We start from the raw sequence: 17,356 nt of genomic DNA, 5'->3' as shown, positions 1-17,356 counted from the left end.
TGCTCCCTACAGTGCCCCCTGCTGGGAGAGGCGGGGACTGGAGTAGCTGAGAGCTCCACCCCCCATAGCTAGTGCTCCTGCCCTGCTCCCTACAGCGCCCCCTGCTGGGAGTGAAGGGAACAACCAGATTGATAGGTAAGCGTGTGCGTTGGAGGGGGCGGGGGTCCGTGTATTCTGGAGCTGAGCATTACAGTAGGATGCTCAGTTTTGGGATTAAGACTCTGGTTTTGAGACTCATGAGACCTGGATTCGGCTCCTAGTCCCGCCGCCAGCTTCTGTGGGTTTGCAGTGCTCCCTTCTGGCCTGAGAGTCGCTGCCATCCCCAGTATTACCTGCCGTCCCGGTGAGCCGCTCCCCCCTCGGTCACCGTCTTGACGAAGATGCCGAGCTTCTCCAGACCCATGTCCGCTCCGGCGCCCATCCCGATAATACTGATGCCCAGCCCCTCGGAGTCTGCAAGAGAGAGAGACGGGGTCCTCATGGGGTCGCGTGGGCCGCCGCTGGGGGCCTCCGAGCCAGGCCGCCGCTCTCCCCTCTCTCCGGTCACCCCACCAACCACGCCCGGTGAACTGGGGCTGGCGAGCACCGGGGCAGCAGGGATGCAACCGCTGTGGGACGGGCAAAGGGGCCTGGCACCGAGGGCTCCGGCGCTTGCCAGGTCCGCCCCCGGGGGCAGGAGGAAAGCGAGGAAGTAGCAGGAGAGAAGAACAGTGTTTGTTGCAGCGAGAGGCAGGGACAGATGGCAGCTAAATTACGGGCGGTAGCACGCGTGGGAGGGTGAGTGACTGTGTGAGAGAGAGGAAACCAAAGGAACGCGTCGGTGTGAAGGAGAGCGCCCAGGACGGGCAGTGCCAGATCACACCCGCCGGCACATCAAAGCCCCATAGCCTGGCTTCCCTGCAAGATCAGAGTCTGGGGCCAGCTAGCCGGGTTTCACACCTCCTGTGTGCTTAGAACCCAGGCCCGGCAGGGCAGGCTCATAGGGCTGAACTGGGGAACCTGGCCCTTGCCAGGTCTAGATCCACCCTTTGTCTCTTTAGACTGTAGGGTTTTGGAGGCAGGGTCTGTCTCTCACTCTGGGTGTACAGGGCCCTGCCCAGTGGGGCCCTGATCTCGCTTGGGGCCTCCGGGTTCTACCGTAAGACACGTCACAACATTCCCTTTCGTAGCCCGACAGGATCCAAACACCGGCCCATCCACCCAGTATCCTGCCTCCATTAGCAACCAGCGCCTGATGCTTCAGAGCGAGGCGAGATTTCCCGTCCCCTGTGCCTTGCCAGGATGCAAATCCCCAACCCCCAGGGGATTGGCTTATGTCCAGAAACACGTGGGTTAGTGCCCCTTGTGGCACGGATCTTAGCTACCGACCAGTGCTGCAAACATTCTCCACCCCTGCTAACCTGACCCCCTGCAGCCCAATGACACAGGTCCCTCCAGCCGGGGTGGCAGCATTTCCTCCAGCTGCTTGGTTCCCCCATGCGCCCCTTGCTGCGGACTGATCCCCCTAGTAGCCTCATCCCTTAGTCAAGCCCCCTCCAGCTTGTCTTCCTCCCAGGATCTTCCACACGTGAGTCCGACCCCAACCTCAAACCCTCTTCCCTGTCGATCCCTCCCAGGGCGAGCTCAGTGCTGAGAGGGGGAGGCACCGATGCACCACACACAGGCTTGCCAACGTGCCGTCTCTCTCCCGTTGAAAGCACCGCAGCATCCTGTTTGCGTTCATACCAGCTGCTGCCTGCTGGGCAGACGCCATCTCAGAGCTACCCTGGCCTGCTTCTCAGAGCATCCCACAGGGGCAGAGAGAGAGCCTTTCACTAGTGCATTCACTTACACTCAGTGAGTGGGTGTGCACAGTATGTGTGTGAACTGGGGTGGGTGGGTGTGTATGCAGGGTATGTGTGTGAACTGCTGTGTGTGTATGCAGTGATATGTGTGTATGAGTGAGTGTGCAGAGTATGTCTGTTAACTGGGGTGCGTGTATGAGTGAGTGTTCAGGCTGTGCGTGTGTGTGTATGCAGGATATGTGTGTGAACTGGTGTGTGTGTGCAGTGGTGTGTGTGTATGAGTGAGTGTGCAGAGTATGTCTGTTAACTGGGGTGCGTGTATGAGTGAGCGTTCAGTGTGTGTGTGTGTGTGTATGCAGGATATGTGTGAGAACTGGTGTGTGTGTGCAGTGGTGTGTGTGTATGAGTGACAGTCTAGGGTATCAAGTATCAGAGGGGTAGCCGTGTTAGTCTGGATCTGTAAAAGCAGCAAAGAATCCTGTGGCACCTTATAGACTAACAGACGTTTTGCAGCATGAGCTTTCGTGGGTGAATACCCACTTCGTCGGATGCAAGTAGGGTATGTGTGTGAACTGGGAGTGTACAGTGGAATGTGTGCATGAGTGGGGTGCAGGCTATGTGTGTGAACCAGGGTGTATGAATGCATGCAAGTGTGTGTGGAGGGGTACACGTGCAGATTGGTGTGCAGCACAGGGGGGTATCTGTATTTGTGTGTACAGATGTTTGTGTCTGAATTAGTGTGCAAGGAGGTGTGTATGTGTGAATGCTCTGTGTGTGCACGCAGCCATGTGCATGTAAGGGTGGGTGTGAACTGGTGTGCAAGAATGTGTGTGTCCAGATGTGTGTGAATTGGTGTGTTGGGGTCTGTGTGTGTTTGAGAGAGCAATGAGTGTGCACGAGGATGGGATGGAGGCTGTCTCTGAGTCCCTGAATACTTTGGGTGCATGAAGGGAACAAGTGTGTGAGGTGAACACGTGAGAACTGCGAACGAGTGAGCAGTTTTGTGTGCGTGGGAGGGGTGAAGGGGTGGGGATGAGGGGGTGAGTGCAGGGAGGCTGAGTGTGCACGTGTGCACAAGGGGATGGGTCTGAGTGTATGTGGGATGAGTGTGTGAGGCTGTGTGTGCAACTGTGCAGGAGATGAATCAGTGAGTAGGTGGATAGATGAGTGTGCAAGTGTGTGGATGAATGTGCGAGTACAGGGTGGAGTGTGTGGATGAGTGTGCAAGTGCACGGGGCAGTGTGTGTGTGTGAGAGTGTTCAAGTTCAGGGTGGAATGTGTGTAAGTGTGCAGCTTCGTGGGGGAGTGTTTGTGTGTCAGTGCCCGGGGAAGTGTGTGTATGAGTGTGCGAGTCCATGGGGGAGTGTGTATATGAGTGTACAAGTGGATGTGCATGTGGGGGATGAGTGTGTGAGGGATGATGTGCAAGTGTCTGGGTGTGTGAGGATAGGGGAACAAGTGTGCATGTAGGGGGATGAGTGTGCAAGTGGATGTGGGTTGAGTGTGCAGGCAAACGGGAAGCAGAGGCCCGGGTGTGCCCCAGGTCAGATGGAGCGGCGGAAGGCTCACGCCCAGGCCCTTTCAATGCGGCTCCGGCCTGAACTGGGTCAGAAACAGCCCTGAGACCCCGGCCGGTGGAAGGGCTCCCCACCTACTCGCTCCCCACTGCGGCTATTCTCTGCACCCACGGGACGCCCCGGGCCCCCTCGACCTCTCCCCCCACCCTAGCCCCAAGCCCAGGGACAGGGTCACTGAGTATCCGGCCCTTAGCCTCCCCAGTGCCAGCAGGGAGAGCCCCCCCCGCAGCCCGGGCAGCGCCAGCCTCTTCCTTCCTCACCTTTCTCCAGCTCCACCGGGAAGAGGTCTAACCTCTCCACCCGCTTCTCCAGCTCGTACTCGGCCGAGGCAGCCATGGGGTCCACATCCTCGTTCCGGCGGTCGTAGTCCTCGTTGGAATAGGTGCTGAACACCTGCGGGGAGCCGAGGGGGGGGCGTTAGGGGGAGCCGGGGAGGAGGGGGGACCCGGCACCCCCACTGGCAGGCGAGGGGATGGCTCCCTCTTCCCATACAGCCCTACAGCAGCTAAGCCTGTGGCCCCTGCTCCCAAGCTGGGGTGCCCCACGGCCCCAGGGCCTCATCGCCCTGCAGAGGTGAAGGGCTCCCCCCAGTTACAAGGCCGGATGTGCCACCGGGGCAACCTAGGGGTGGCTGGGCCTTGGGCTGTGGGGTTAGCTCCCGAATCCCTGTGTGGCCCCAGGCTGATCCCCCCACTTCTCGGCGCCCCGCCCGTAAGGACGGGGTTCTGTGAGGATCTCCGACGAGTGTGTCCATTGCCAGAGCACCTGCAGGGCCCTGCTGAGAGCCAGGCCCCGTCGTCTCTGCTGCCAGGAGCTTACAAGCTAACTGCACAAGGGCGACAAAGGGGGAACAGTGCCACTGAGAGACGGCCTGGGTCCTCAAAGCTATTCAGGCTCCTAATGCCCATTGGCACCCTGGAAATCAAGGGGAGTTAGGCGCCTGGATACAGTGGAGGACCTGGGCTGAAATGACTTGCCCAAGAGCAAGGCCTGGAATAGAACCCAGGTGTCCCGGTTCCTCCCCACCGGACCACCCTGCCTCAGAGCAACCCACATGCTGCTGGGGCGCCCAGAATGCGCCGGACTCAAAGCCCCGGGGCTCGGCTGCATTCACAGCGACCGAGCTCCCCGCTGCGAGCTGCCCTTCGCATGCTCCGAGGCTCCGGTTACCAAGAACCCGTGTAATCATGAATAAATGACAAGGTATTCTCCTCCCGGAAAGCCACCGGCCCCACGGCTGTAATTACAATGGGAATGGGATCGCCCGGCGGTAACGGGGGTGTGCCTCCTGCTGGGTCCCTGGGGGCACACGGCTGCCTGTCCCCTCCCGCCCCCCGGCACCGGGAGCCTGCCAGTCCCATGCCGCCCAGGGGTGGTGGTGCGTATGAATGAGCATGCAGGGCGCCTGTGTGCCCACGGGGCGCGACAGGCCAGGGCAGCGGCTGATTGGCTGTTGAGGGGGCAGCTGGGTTTTTGTCGGCAATGCCAGCAGGCGGATCAGGTTGCAACGTGGGGCCGCGCCGAGCTGCCGTACTCCCCGGGCCTTTCGCTCGCAGGCCCTGCCTGCGCCAAGCAAGGGCCCTGGCTCCTTCACCCACAGCAGGGGCCTCGCCTGGCGTCCATCCCAGCAGGCTCTGGGTCCCCCCAGGTAGGGGAGCAAACAGCTGAGGGGAGACCAGAGAGGCCCGTGCCCATGTGCAGATGGAACCCCTCACCCCCTTTAGCACAGACACCCTGGCGCTCCAGCGGCCCACTAGCCTGAGCAGGTAGAAATCAAGCCTCCACCCACCTGTCCAGGCATTTCTACCGGTGTCGGGGGGTCCAAGCACCTGGAGACGTGCACCGAGTCCTTCCATTAAGGACCAAGGGGCTAAATCCACCCCCAATCCGCCCCCAATCTTCCGTCTCCACAGCACCTGGCCCTAGAGGGAACCGTCATATAGGGAGGTGGGAATCCCACCTGCTAGTCCCACCCCAGCTTGCCTATGGGCCCTGATCCCGTTCTGTGGAGAAGACCTGGAGTAGGGGGTTTGGCTGGAACGGCTCCGAAGTAAACGTTTATCTCCTCCTCCGGGCTCCTAGTAATTCCCAGCCCCCACCCCCTCCTCTGGCACGACTCGGGGCTAATAAGGCCTGAAAGATTTCCATTAGCTGCCTTGGCATTGCCTCTGCCATTCTCCTGCCAGCTTCAAGTCCATTCCCGGATGCCAGCAGCACCCACGGCCGGCCCGGCCCTCGCTGACTCTAGCAACGGTGCCAGCTTGGAAGGCAGAGGCCCTTTCGCAAGCGTCACCTCGGCAAGTGGCTGATGAACTAAAAAAATTATTACTTAACTTACAGTAGCACCTAGAGAGCCTGATGGAGACCAGATGCCCACCATGCCTGGAGCTGTACACACACTGAGCTCAGATCCCCACCGTGCTAGGAGCTGTACGCACACACAGCTCAGATCCCCACCATGCTAGGAGCTGTACACACACACAGATCAGATCCCCACCGTGCTAGGAGCTGTACACACACACAGATCAGATCCACACCATGCTAGCTGTATGCACACTGAGATCAGATCCCCACTGTGCTAGGAGCTGTACGCACACAGAGATCAGATTCCCACTATGCTAGGAGCTGTATGCACACACAGATCAGATCCCTACTGTGCTAGGAGCTGTACGCACACAGAGATCAGATCCTCACCATGCTAGGAGCTGTACGCAAACAGAGATCCGATCCCCAACATGTTAGGAGTTGTACACAGAGATCAGATCCTCACCGTGCTAGGAGCTGTACGCACACACAGATCAGATCCCCCCTGAGCGGCTAACCCAGGTTGCCGGGTCTACACTGCTATTTTAATCCAAGTTAGCGAAGCCAAATTCCAAACCCACCTTGGCTTTGCAGTGAAGCCCTATCCTCCAAGTAAAAAGCTGCCCTGGAGGAGCGCTGAGACTCTAAACGGACAAGACAGAAGGGAAGTGATTTCTCCAAAGCGGCTGAGCTGGTCAGCGATAGAGGTGGGACTAGAACCCAGCGTTAGGCCAGGACCCTGCCGGGTGGCGCACCCCGAGTCCCCTGGGTGAGGCACTCTCTGTCCGTGTGTCTCCTGATGCAGCCTGGCTGCATGGAGAACTTTCCTGACAAGTATCCTCCACACTCGTGGTGCCAAAGGTACCCAGAACATTGCCCAAGCCAGCCTGAGCTAAAAGACTCCTAAGTGACACCCAGAGTAGGGTACCCATGCCAGGGCTCTCTCTGAGATTAGGGTGCCAGGGAGCACCCACCCAGTGGGTCAGTTTCAAGCGGCTATCCCTGAATTACTACAACCCCCAGCATGTTTGACTTGAGGTCCTGTCTCCCCGGCAAGCTGACCGGTTCTCAGCCATGGCACCCAGAGGAGGTCCCTGCCCAGGGTTGTGTGTGGATGGCTGGCGTGGGAGTGGGCAGAGGCCGTGGAGGAGCCAAGCTGGAGTGGAGTCAAGCGGAAGATGCTGACAGGGCAGGAGGAAGGGATGGAGGAGCTGAAAATGGAACCTTTCCTTGAAGTTAGATCTGGGGGTCAGGTTACGGGGTGGATCCCTCCTCCTGGAGGGGACCCCACGCAGCCCGAGCGGAGCTAGAAGGATGGCGGGGGACACACCGAGCAGGCATGTCGTCCCCAGGCTTTGCAGGGGACGTGCGTGCTGGGGAGGCCCGGACGGTGACAGGCGGACGGCCGCGCTGGCAGATTAATTAGCACCGTCCCGGGCTTCACGGGGGAAGAGTTTTCACGCTTCGTTTCTCCTGCGACAGCCTGCGGGGCTCGATTACAGGCTGGAGCGAGCGTGAGAGACGAGAGGGGTGGGGAGAGTGCGGCGCCCGCCACCGTGAGACCCAGCGCCCCTGGGAGCTGCCGGCTGCTGGAGGGGGCGGGAGTGCCGGGAGCTGCGCAGGGCAGGCGGGGCTGGGGGCAGCTGTGGGGCGTGGGGCTCGACAGAGAGATGTGCACACTTGGGATTAGCGAGCTAGACAGAGAAAAAGCTGAGGCAGGCAGATCCATGGCCTGCTATTTACTCATCCAGAAAACTCTCTTTCCAATCCCAGCGCATGGGCCTCTTCCCCTGGCCTGGGGATTTCCTGCTCTCTGCCTGGTACCTGGCTCCTTCCCCTGGGCATGGCCCTGGCAGGGCACCTCTGGCAGGAGGACAACCCTGCCCCGCAGGGGGGCTGCTCCTCTCCGGAGAGCAGCAGGCCTGGCCGTTCCCCATGGAGGAGGAAAGCCAGGAAGTAGGTCAGGGGGTCTCTGGCAGGGAGTCGCAGGGTTTGTCAGAGGCCGCAGGTTCGTACCCGGCCCGGCTCACTAGTGACTAGAAGTCGGGACCATCTGGCGGCTGATATGACACCAGTTGGCGTCGGAGCCTAGTCCTGAGTGGGGGAGGAGTCTGCAGCTCCAGGAAGAGGGAGCGCTGGGGAACGGCGCGACGCGGGGGGGGGGTTAACTACGCAGGGTCAGACGCCGCTGTTACATCTCCTGGCTCAACGGAGCCCAGCCCAGAACCAGCCCCAGACGAGCACCCTGGACAGCCCGGTCCAAAGCCAGGAGGAGAAGAATCAACAGCTTCCCGCCCCTCCCCCCGCCCCAATTAGCTAATGAACGAGAGCAGGACCCCAGCCTGTGGAGGCACAACGCAGGCCCCGACCTGGCTCCTAGTGGGGCTCAAGGCTTGCTCCGTGTTACTCTCCCAAGTAACCCGAACAGAGCAGGACCACCAATGCCCTGACGAGTGCAGGAGACCTGCCACCCGCCAGGCCCCGTCTCCCACCATGGGAAGATCCCCGAGCACTGCAGACCCTCCCTATCCTGAGGATGTGAGAATCAAACCGAGCTGTACCAGCCGCCCAGCCCACACACAAGCTGCCAAGCATTCCCATGCTTGGCAGCTAGGGAGTTAGCGGCTCTCTGAGTGCTCCTGGTACAGCGCACGCAGGGGAGTCGTGCCTGGCAGCCATCTGAGGAAAGCACACGCATTCAGGCCAGGATTTCCCCATGCGTGTGTCCAGCAGGGAGCGCAGACTGGGGTCAGAAAAGCAGCCGTTTCTATTAGGCTGCCTATCCCCCAGGAAGAACCGGAGCTGGATCTCTGTGCCCACCTGGAATGGACTCTGGGTGCAGCCCCCGCCCCCCCGGAAGAGATCTAGCAATGGAGTCTACCTCGGGCATGACCCTTCATCGGTGTGCACGCGTGTACACATACCGAAATGTGCGTGTGCATAGAATCAGAGAAACATAGGACTGGAAGGGACTTCCAGAACTGCCCTAGGCAATTTATTCCAGTGCTTCACCACCCTGACAGGAAGTTTTTCCTAATGTCCAACCTAAACCTCCCTTGCTGCAGTTTAAGCCCATTGCTTCTTGTCCCGTCCTGAGAGGTTAAGCAGAACAATTTATAAATCTTCTCTTTATAACAATCTTTTGCGTACTTGAAAATCACTCTCACGTCCCCCCTCAGTCTTCTCTTTTCCAGCGCGCACAGTTTGTTTCAGTCTTTTCGAGTCAGTCGTATTTTCTAGGCCTTTAATCATTTTTGTTGCTCTCCTCTGGACTTCCTCCAATGTGTCCACCTCTTTCCTGAAGTGCGGTGCCCACACCTGGATACAACTACCCCAGCTGAGGCCTTATCAGTGCTGAGGAGAATGGAAGAATTCCTGCCTGTGGCTTGCTTACGACGTTCCTGCTAATACGCCCCGGGGATGATGTTTGCTTTTTTGGAAACAATATTACACTATTGACTCATATTTCATTTGTGGTCTGCTGTAATCTCAGATCCTTTCCGGCACTGCTTGTTCCTAGGCAGTCACTTCCCACTGTGTATCTGTGCCACTGATCGTTCCTGCAGGACTTTGCATTTGTCCTTACTGGATTGCATCCTCTTTATTTCAGTCCATTTCTCCAGTTTGTCAGGCTCATTTTGAATTCTAATCCTGTCCTCCAAAGCGCTTGCATCCCCCTCCCAGCTTGGTATCATCCGCAAACTTTGTGTGTGCGCTCTCGTAAGCCAGTATTCAAATCATGTATGAAGATATTGACTAGAACCAGACTCAGGACAAAGCCCTCCAATATGCCCCTCCAGCTTGACGGTGACCCATTGAGAACTACCCTCCCAGTACGATTTTCCAACCAGTTGTGCACTTCTGCAACGTATAGTAGGTTCATTTAGGCTAAGTTCCCCTCGTTTATTTCTGAGACGGTCGTGTGAGGCAGTCGCAAACAACACCGTGTTGCACGCAAGTATGTGTGTATTGGTGCACGTGTGAGTGGGCGTGCACACAAATGGGCAGGCCCATGCACACGAGTATGTGTGTAGTATGCGTACACTTGTGCACATATAGAAACGTGGGTGCACACGCACGGGCGTGTACTCTCCCGTGCACACACACACACATGCTCGTGCCTGTACACACGTGTTTGCGCGGGCCTGGGCACATACACACACATGTCTGCTGGTACCTAGTGCATCATCCAGGAGGCGAGCCCAGCTCCCTGCGACCTGTGATTAAACAGGCAGAGCAGAGCCTCAGAACCTCCATTTGTTCCCTTCCCTCGCTGCATTCACAACCCCAGCTCTGCAGCTGTGGATTCCAACCGGCGAATCCATAGAGAGCAACCCCGCAACGTCCGCTCAGAGGCGAGAGCGCTCGGATTCCCTTCTCTCTCACTGGCTGCCAGGACCCGGAGAAGCTCCACGCTCAGAGCACAGAGAGACCTTTATCCGCAGGGCTTTGGCAGGCGAAGGCCTCGGCCTGACGGCGCAATGGGCGCATGCGGCTGCAGGATGGGGAAGGCGGCACGGAGGGGGTGAGTAGGTCTCCTGGCCGATGGACAGGGAGCATCTGCACGGTGCTGCTGACAGGGGAAAGAGGGTTCCTCTGCAGAAGAGCATCCAGGACTAGGGACCGGGGTTAAAGCACTGTGAGTGAGGAGCAGGGCCCTAGCAAATTCACGGTCCCTTTTGGTCCATTTCACAGTCATGGCATTTTAAAAATCATCCATTTCATTATTTCAGCTATTTCCACCTGAAATTTCACAGTGTTGTCACTGTGGGGGTCCCGACCCAAAAGGAGGTTGGGGTGGGGCAAGGTTATTGCAGGGGGGTCGCGGAATTGCCACTCGTACTTTGGCGCTGCTGCTGGCAGCAGCGCTGCCTTCAGAGCTGGGCAGTTGGAAAGCGGCGGCTGCTGGCCGGGAGCCCAGCTCTGAAGGCAAAGCCACCACCAGCAGCCGTGCAGAAAGAAGGAGGGCATGATATGGCATTGCCACCCTTACTTCTGCGCTGCTGCCTGCAGAGCTGGACCTTGGGCCAGCAGACGCCACTCTCCGGCCGCCCAGCTCTGATGGCAGCGCAGAAGTAAGGGTGGCAATACCACAAGCCCCTTACAAACCTTGCGACCCGCCCTGTGCCTCTCTTTTGGGTTGGGACCCCCAGTTTGAGAAAGGCTGGTCTCCCCTGTGAAATCTGTCCAGTACAGGGTAAAAGCGCACAAAACCAGATTTCACGGCGGGAGACCGGATTTCACCGTCCGTGCCGCGTTTTTCACGGCCGTGCATTTGGTAGGGCCCTAGTGATGAGGTTCTCTGGATGCCGGCCGGAGCCCTGGTACCTTGCAGGGCCTAAGGCTACAACGCTCTGTGCAAAACCCAACCCCCACACTCCATATCTGGTGGCTTCTCTTGGAAGAAATCCAGGGGTCCCTCGCTGCCCTCTCCTCTGCCCAAACAGCTCGGCCAAATGCTCCCTACTTGTCCTTCCTCCACTCTCGGCCCTATTAGTCCCCTATGCCTGGGACCTCCTTCCCAGATACAGTCACAGCCAGAGGCAGCTCTATGTATTTTGCCACCCCAAGCACGGCAGGCAGGCGGCTTTCGGCGGCACGCCTGCGGGAGGTCCGCTGGTAACACGGATTCGGCAGCACGCCTGCGGGAGGTCCGCTGGTAACACGGATTCGGCAGCACGCCTGCGGGAGGTCCGCTGGTAACACGGATTCGGCAGCATGCCTGCGGGAGTTCCGCTGGTAACACAGATTCGGCAGCATGCCTGTGGGAGGTCCGCTGGTAACACGGATTCGGCAGCATGCCTGCGGGAGGTCCGCTGGTAACACGGATTCGGCAGCACGCCTGCGGGAGTTCCGCTGGTAACACGGATTCGGCAGCACGCCTGCGGGAGGTCCGCTGGTAACATGGATTCAGTAGCATGCCTGCAGGAGGTCTGCTGGTAACGCGGATTCTGCAGCATGCCCGGAGAATTCGGCAGCATGCCTGCGGGAGGACCGCTGGTAACGCGGATTCGGCAGCACGCCTGCGGGAGGTCCGCTGGTAACGTGGATTCGGCAGCATGCCTGCGGGAGGTCCGCTGGTAACACGGATTCGGCAGCATGCCTGCGGGAGGTCCGCTGGTAACACGGATTCGGCAGCATGCCTGCGGGAGGTCCGCTGGTAACACGGATTCGGCAGCATGCCTGCGGGAGTTCCGCTGGTAACACAGATTCGGCAGCATGCCTGTGGGAGGTCCGCTGGTAACACGGATTCGGCAGCACGCCTGCGGGAGTTCCGCTGGTAACACGGATTCAGTAGCATGCCTGCGGGAGGTCCGCTGGTAACATGGATTCGGCAGCACGCCTGCGGGAGGTCCGCTGGTAACATGGATTCAGTAGCATGCCTGCAGGAGGTCTGCTGGTAACGCGGATTCTGCAGCATGCCTGCGGGAGATCCTCTGGTAACATGGATTTGGTGGCATGCCAGTGGGAGGACCGCTGGTAACACGGATTCGGCGACTTGCCTGCGGGAGGACCGCTGGTAACACAGATTCGGCAGCACGCCTGCGGGAGGTCCGCTGGTAACGCGGATTCGGCAGCATGCCTGCGGGAGGTCCGCTGGTAACGCGGATTCGGCAGCATGCCTGCGGGAGGTCCGCTGGTAACGCGGATTCGGCAGCATGCCTGCGGGAGGTCCGCTGGTAACGCGGATTCGGCAGCATGCCTGCGGGAGGTCCGCTGGTAACGTGGATTCGGCAGCATGCCTGCGGGAGGGCCGCTGGTAACACGGATTCGGCGGCATGCCTGCGGGAGGACTGCTGGTAACGTGGATTCGGTAGCATGCCTGCGGGAGGTCCGCTGGTAACGTGGATTTGGCAGCATGCCTGCGGGAGGTCTGCTGGTAACATGGATTCGGTAGCATGCCTGCGGGAGGTCCGCTGGTAACGCGGATTCGGCAGCATGCCTGCGGGAGGTCCGCTGGTAACGTGGATTCGGCAGCATGCCTGCGGGAGGGCCGCTGGTAACACGGATTCGGCGGCATGCCTGCGGGAGGACTGCTGGTAACGTGGATTCGGTAGCATGCCTGCGGGAGGTCCGCTGGTAACGTGGATTTGGCAGCATGCCTGCGGGAGGTCCGCTGGTAACACGGATTCGGCAGCATGCCTGCGGGAGGACTGCTGGTAACGCAGATTCAGCAGCACGCCTGCGGGAGGTCCGCTGGTAACGCGGATTCGGCAGCACGCCTGCGGGAGGTCCGCTGGTAACGCGGATTCGGCAGCACGCCTGCGGGAGGTCCGCTGGTAATGTGGATTCGGCAGCATGCCTGCGGGAGGTCTGCTGGTAACGCGGATTCGGCAGCATGCCTGCGGGAGGTCCGCTGGTAACGAGGATTCGGCAGCATGCCTGCGGGAGGTCCGCTGGTAACACGGATTCGGCAGCATGCCTGCGGGAGGTCCGCTGGTAACACGGATTCGGCAGCATGCCTGCGGGAGGTCCGCTGGTAACGTGGATTCGGCAGCATGCCTGCGGGAGGTCCGCTGGTAACGTGGATTCGGCAGCATGCCTGCGGGAGGTCCGCTGGTAACGTGGATTCGGCAGCATGCCTGCGGGAGGTCCGCTGGTAACGCGGATTCGGCAGCATGCCTGCGGGAGGTCCGCTGGTAACGTGGATTCGGCAGCATGCCTGCGGGAGGGCCGCTGGTAACACGGATTCGGCGGCATGCCTGCGGGAGGACTGCTGGTAACGTGGATTCGGTAGCATGCCTGCGGGAGGTCCGCTGGTAACGTGGATTTGGCAGCATGCCTGCGGGAGGTCCGCTGGTAACACGGATTCGGCAGCATGCCTGCGGGAGGACTGCTGGTAACGCAGATTCGGCAGCACGCCTGCGGGAGGTCCGCTGGTAACGCAGATTCGGCAGCACGCCTGCGGGAGGTCCACTGGTAACGCAGATTCGGTAGCACGCCTGCGGGAGGTCCGCTGGTAACGCGGATTCGGCAGCACGCCTGCGGGAGGTCCACTGGTAACGCAGATTCGGCAGCACGCCTGCGGGAGGTCCACTGGTAACGCAGATTCGGCAGCACGCCTGCGGGAGGTCCACTGGTAACACGGATTCGGCAGCACGCCTGCGGGAGGTCCGCTGGTAACGCGGATTCGGCAGCACGCCTGCGGGAGGTCCGCTGGTAACGCAGATTCGGTAGCACGCCTGCGGGAGGTCCGCTGGTCCCGCGCCTTTGGTGTACCTGCCGCCGAATTGCCGCCGAAGCCGCGGGACGGGTGGACCTCCTGCAGGCATGCCGCCGAAGGCAGCCTGACTGCCGCCCTCACAGCGACCAACTTGGTGCGCTGGTGCCTGGAGCCGTCCCTGGTCACAACCATGCCACCCTGTCCCGAAAACCCACTGCAGGGCTGGACTGCCCGGGCACTAGATCACATGGAATTGTTCTGTTTGTACAGCAGGGTCCTGGGCTCCGAGTCGCAGCAGTGATACAAACAATAAATACCGACCTGTGGGCTCTCCTCCTCCGCTCAGAGTGCTCAACCCTCTGCAGCAGGGACGCGACTGCGGCGAGCCTAGCGCCCTCGAGGAGCTGTATGAGTTCTGCGCTGCCAAGCTCAAGCATTAAAAATCACGAGTCAGACCCCAGCCCCCCAAAATCATGAGATTAAAAAAAGTCTCCTGTTTTTAAGGCAAATCCGATGCATTTTAGGTTCCTTTTGTCCACCTTCCGCCTTTCAGGCCTTCAGGGCTCACATTTTCAAGCCCTCTCAGCAACCACCAAGGTCCCCAGGTATCAAGAAGGACTAAAAGCCAGAGCTCCTGCAGCTTGACCTAAAGTACTAGCACCCCCTAGCCTGGGCTGTAACAGACTCAGATTCTCTGCAGATCAGGCACTGAGGCGGGGCCCAGTATCACCCATTGACCCACAGGTTACGCTAATAGGTCTACACGACCCATCAATTCACAGCAAGCTGGGGCGTGAATCTACCTTGCACTAGCCTACGGTGGACTGACGGACCGTGTAAATCCAGCTGATGGGCATTAATAGCTGGTTAATGTGCTTTGATTAGTCCCGTTTCAAAGAGGACTAGATCAAAGCGCATTAACGACTGTTAATGCACGTCAGGAGGGTCCACATGGACAGTTAGACCATGGCAGGCAAGTGCGGGGTAAATTCATACCCCAGTTTGCTGCAAACTAATTATGTGGCCGGGTCCACACTTGAAATATAGAGCAAGTTAGCTCAGTGTGAAAAATTCACACCTCGAGGCGGTGTCGCTAAGATGAGGTAACCCAAGGTGTAGATGCGGCTAGGTTGATGGAAGAATTGGTCCGCGGCCCTAGCTACCGCTGCTTGGGGAAGTGGGATTACCCACACTGATGTAAACATCTCTTCCATCAATGCAGGAAGCGTCTACACTATGGTGCTACAGAGGCATAGCCGCAGCGAGGCACTGACTGTAGTGTAGACATGGCCGTGTAAACGAAAAGGGAGGCTCATTTTTAAACGAAAGGGGAGGCTCTCGTGTAATCACATGAATCCAGGAGCTGGGGAATTACAAACACGCGGCTCCCTCCCCCAAATCACCAGACTCATGATCAAATCGCAAGAACTGGCAGCTCCATACGTAAGGCCCAGCGTGAAGAAGCTGAGATCTGCCCATCTCCTTCAAGAGCTGGAATGAGGGGCACAAAATTGACTACGGCAGAGGTCTGCCTGGCAAGCTAACAGCCCGTGGCAAGGGTGTCTTTGCCAGTCCATGCTGCTCCGCTACACTCACACCTCAAGACCAGTTGTAGCCTGAAGCCGCAAAGCCCTGGAGGCTTGTGGGCGGGGGGGAGGAGACACTTCTTTCATGCTAGATGAAGGAAGGGGTCCAGCTTTTCTTGTAGCCCTTGTGCTGGTCAGTTTCCAGGCAGTCACCAGGGAAACCCGCAACAAACGGAGGAGACCATGGGGAGTACATTTTCTCTTTCGTTTTTGTGCAGCCGGTGCCAGAGCTGGGGGAGTGTGCAGAATAGGGGGGGGGCGGGGCGGGGAACAGGCATCGTGCTCAGCCCAGACAGCAGCCGCCCAGAGAGGCAGAAGCACAAGAATCGGGTACGGGTGATGCAAGGATTACTCATGTGCAGATAAACGCAAGGATCATACCCAGCCCGGGACACATTCCACGCATGATCTTTGCAACATGCACACTGCATGCACGGCCCTTTCGACTTGTATAGCCCAGGGATGATCTTTTCCAGCTGGCAAATCCCATGCACGATCCTGGCCCCATGCATGTCTTACCCTGCATGCATTTTTGCCAGAGTGGGAGCCCTTGATCTCTGTGCCTGTCAGAAACCTGGGCTTCCCAAGGTCACCCAGCCAGGCTAGAAAACTGCTTTGCTCTGCAGGAAGTTGCTTATTTTATCAAGGCTTTCGAAGATTTTGCGTCAGCGCAGAACTTGGTCCCGCCGCCTGCGGCTGGCCGTGTGTTTGTACAATGGAAAGGCTCGTTATAGTCGATAGACCTCTTTGGAGACCTTCACCCAATCCCCCCAACCGTCCCTGTCTCGCTTTATTCTAAGGAGGCCCCACACGGAACAGATGAGCTGAGCCGGACACACGTGCTCACACACACAACCAGGGAGAAAAGGGAGGGAAGGAGGATTTATAGGCCAATAACACCCTCCCCCCAGACAATAGGCCGGAGGAGAGGCATTGATCCCACCAGCTGTTCAAAGCTGGAAGAAAAAAGCAAAGACACTCACTGGAGCTGGGCCTGTATGTTCGTCTAATACAGGAAATCCCAGGTCCCATTAACTCTCATCATGGGGCAGCTTCTGCATGGGGCATCTGCTGTCCTTCGGGAGATCAGAGAGGCACCCCTGAAGCGGGAAGCTAACAGCGCCAGGGGAGGGGGTAGCAGATGTCCCTGTTTGGGGGTGAGCTGAACTACCTGGCACCATCAGGGCCCGGGGGGGGGGACAAGTGGGGCAATTTGCCCCAGGCCCCGGGCCCCACAGGGGCCCCGCAAGCCCTGGCCCGGCGGCGGTCTGGGTCTTCGGCGGCATTTCGGCGGCGGGGGGCCCTTCGGTGCTGCCAAAGACGCGGAGCGACTGAAGCACCCCCCGCCGCCGAAATGCCGCCGAAGACCCAGACGGCCCCGGGTGAATACAAGCGCCGCAGCTCCCCGGCTTTGACCCAAGCCCCCTGAATCCTCTGGGCGGCCCTGGGCACCATGACGCAGCTGGCTCTCTCCCGGTGGGGGTCATACAGACTCACCTCACTGCTCCCCCCCGACACACACACACTCCCATCCCTGCCGGAGCCCTGAGGTCATCCTGCCCCACCCACACAACAGCGAGATCCTCAGCTGACGTGCAACTTGGCCAGGCACCAAGGCCGCCCAATGGCACCAGTGGAGGATCTGCCACCATGTTTCCACTCGTGAGGCCCCTAAGGGCTCCCAATGGGCTATGCCCCCCCGAACTCATCAGGGCTTCAATGGAGGGAGAACAGGGGGCTCAGTTCCCCTTTGGCTCCAGACTGGAGCTGGAGCTGGGAGGGCATCACATTGCAGCCCCTTCCCTTGCCCGGCCACCTCCACCATGACGAAAGGGCAGCCAGGCCAAGCTTGCAGTCCTGCCGGCCCCGCTGCTAAGGAGGGATAGAGCAGCCCCACCATCAGGCGGGCGACTTCCTCTTCCGTGCCCGCTGAAGCGGTGC

The 17,356-nt window shown here is 59.3% G+C and overlaps 1 protein-coding gene across 1 annotated transcript in view; it reads right to left on the bottom strand.

Moving 5' to 3' along the window:
• The window catches only part of PPP1R9B (protein phosphatase 1 regulatory subunit 9B), an 84,328-nt gene that overhangs the window by 56,324 nt on the left and 10,648 nt on the right, over window positions 1-17,356 (bottom strand). Inside the window, exons 2-3 of the mRNA XM_039516266.1 lie at window positions 3,622-3,754; window positions 333-453 (exon numbers count right to left, since the gene is read on the bottom strand). Of these exons, the coding sequence (XP_039372200.1) occupies window positions 333-453; window positions 3,622-3,754 (254 nt within the window). The remainder of the gene's footprint in view (window positions 1-332; window positions 454-3,621; window positions 3,755-17,356) is intronic.

This window comes from Mauremys reevesii, linkage group 27 (genome assembly GCF_016161935.1).
Source record: "Mauremys reevesii isolate NIE-2019 linkage group 27, ASM1616193v1, whole genome shotgun sequence".
Classification (NCBI taxonomy): Eukaryota; Metazoa; Chordata; order Testudines; family Geoemydidae; genus Mauremys; species Mauremys reevesii.
This window is presented reverse-complemented; position numbering and strand designations above follow the sequence as displayed.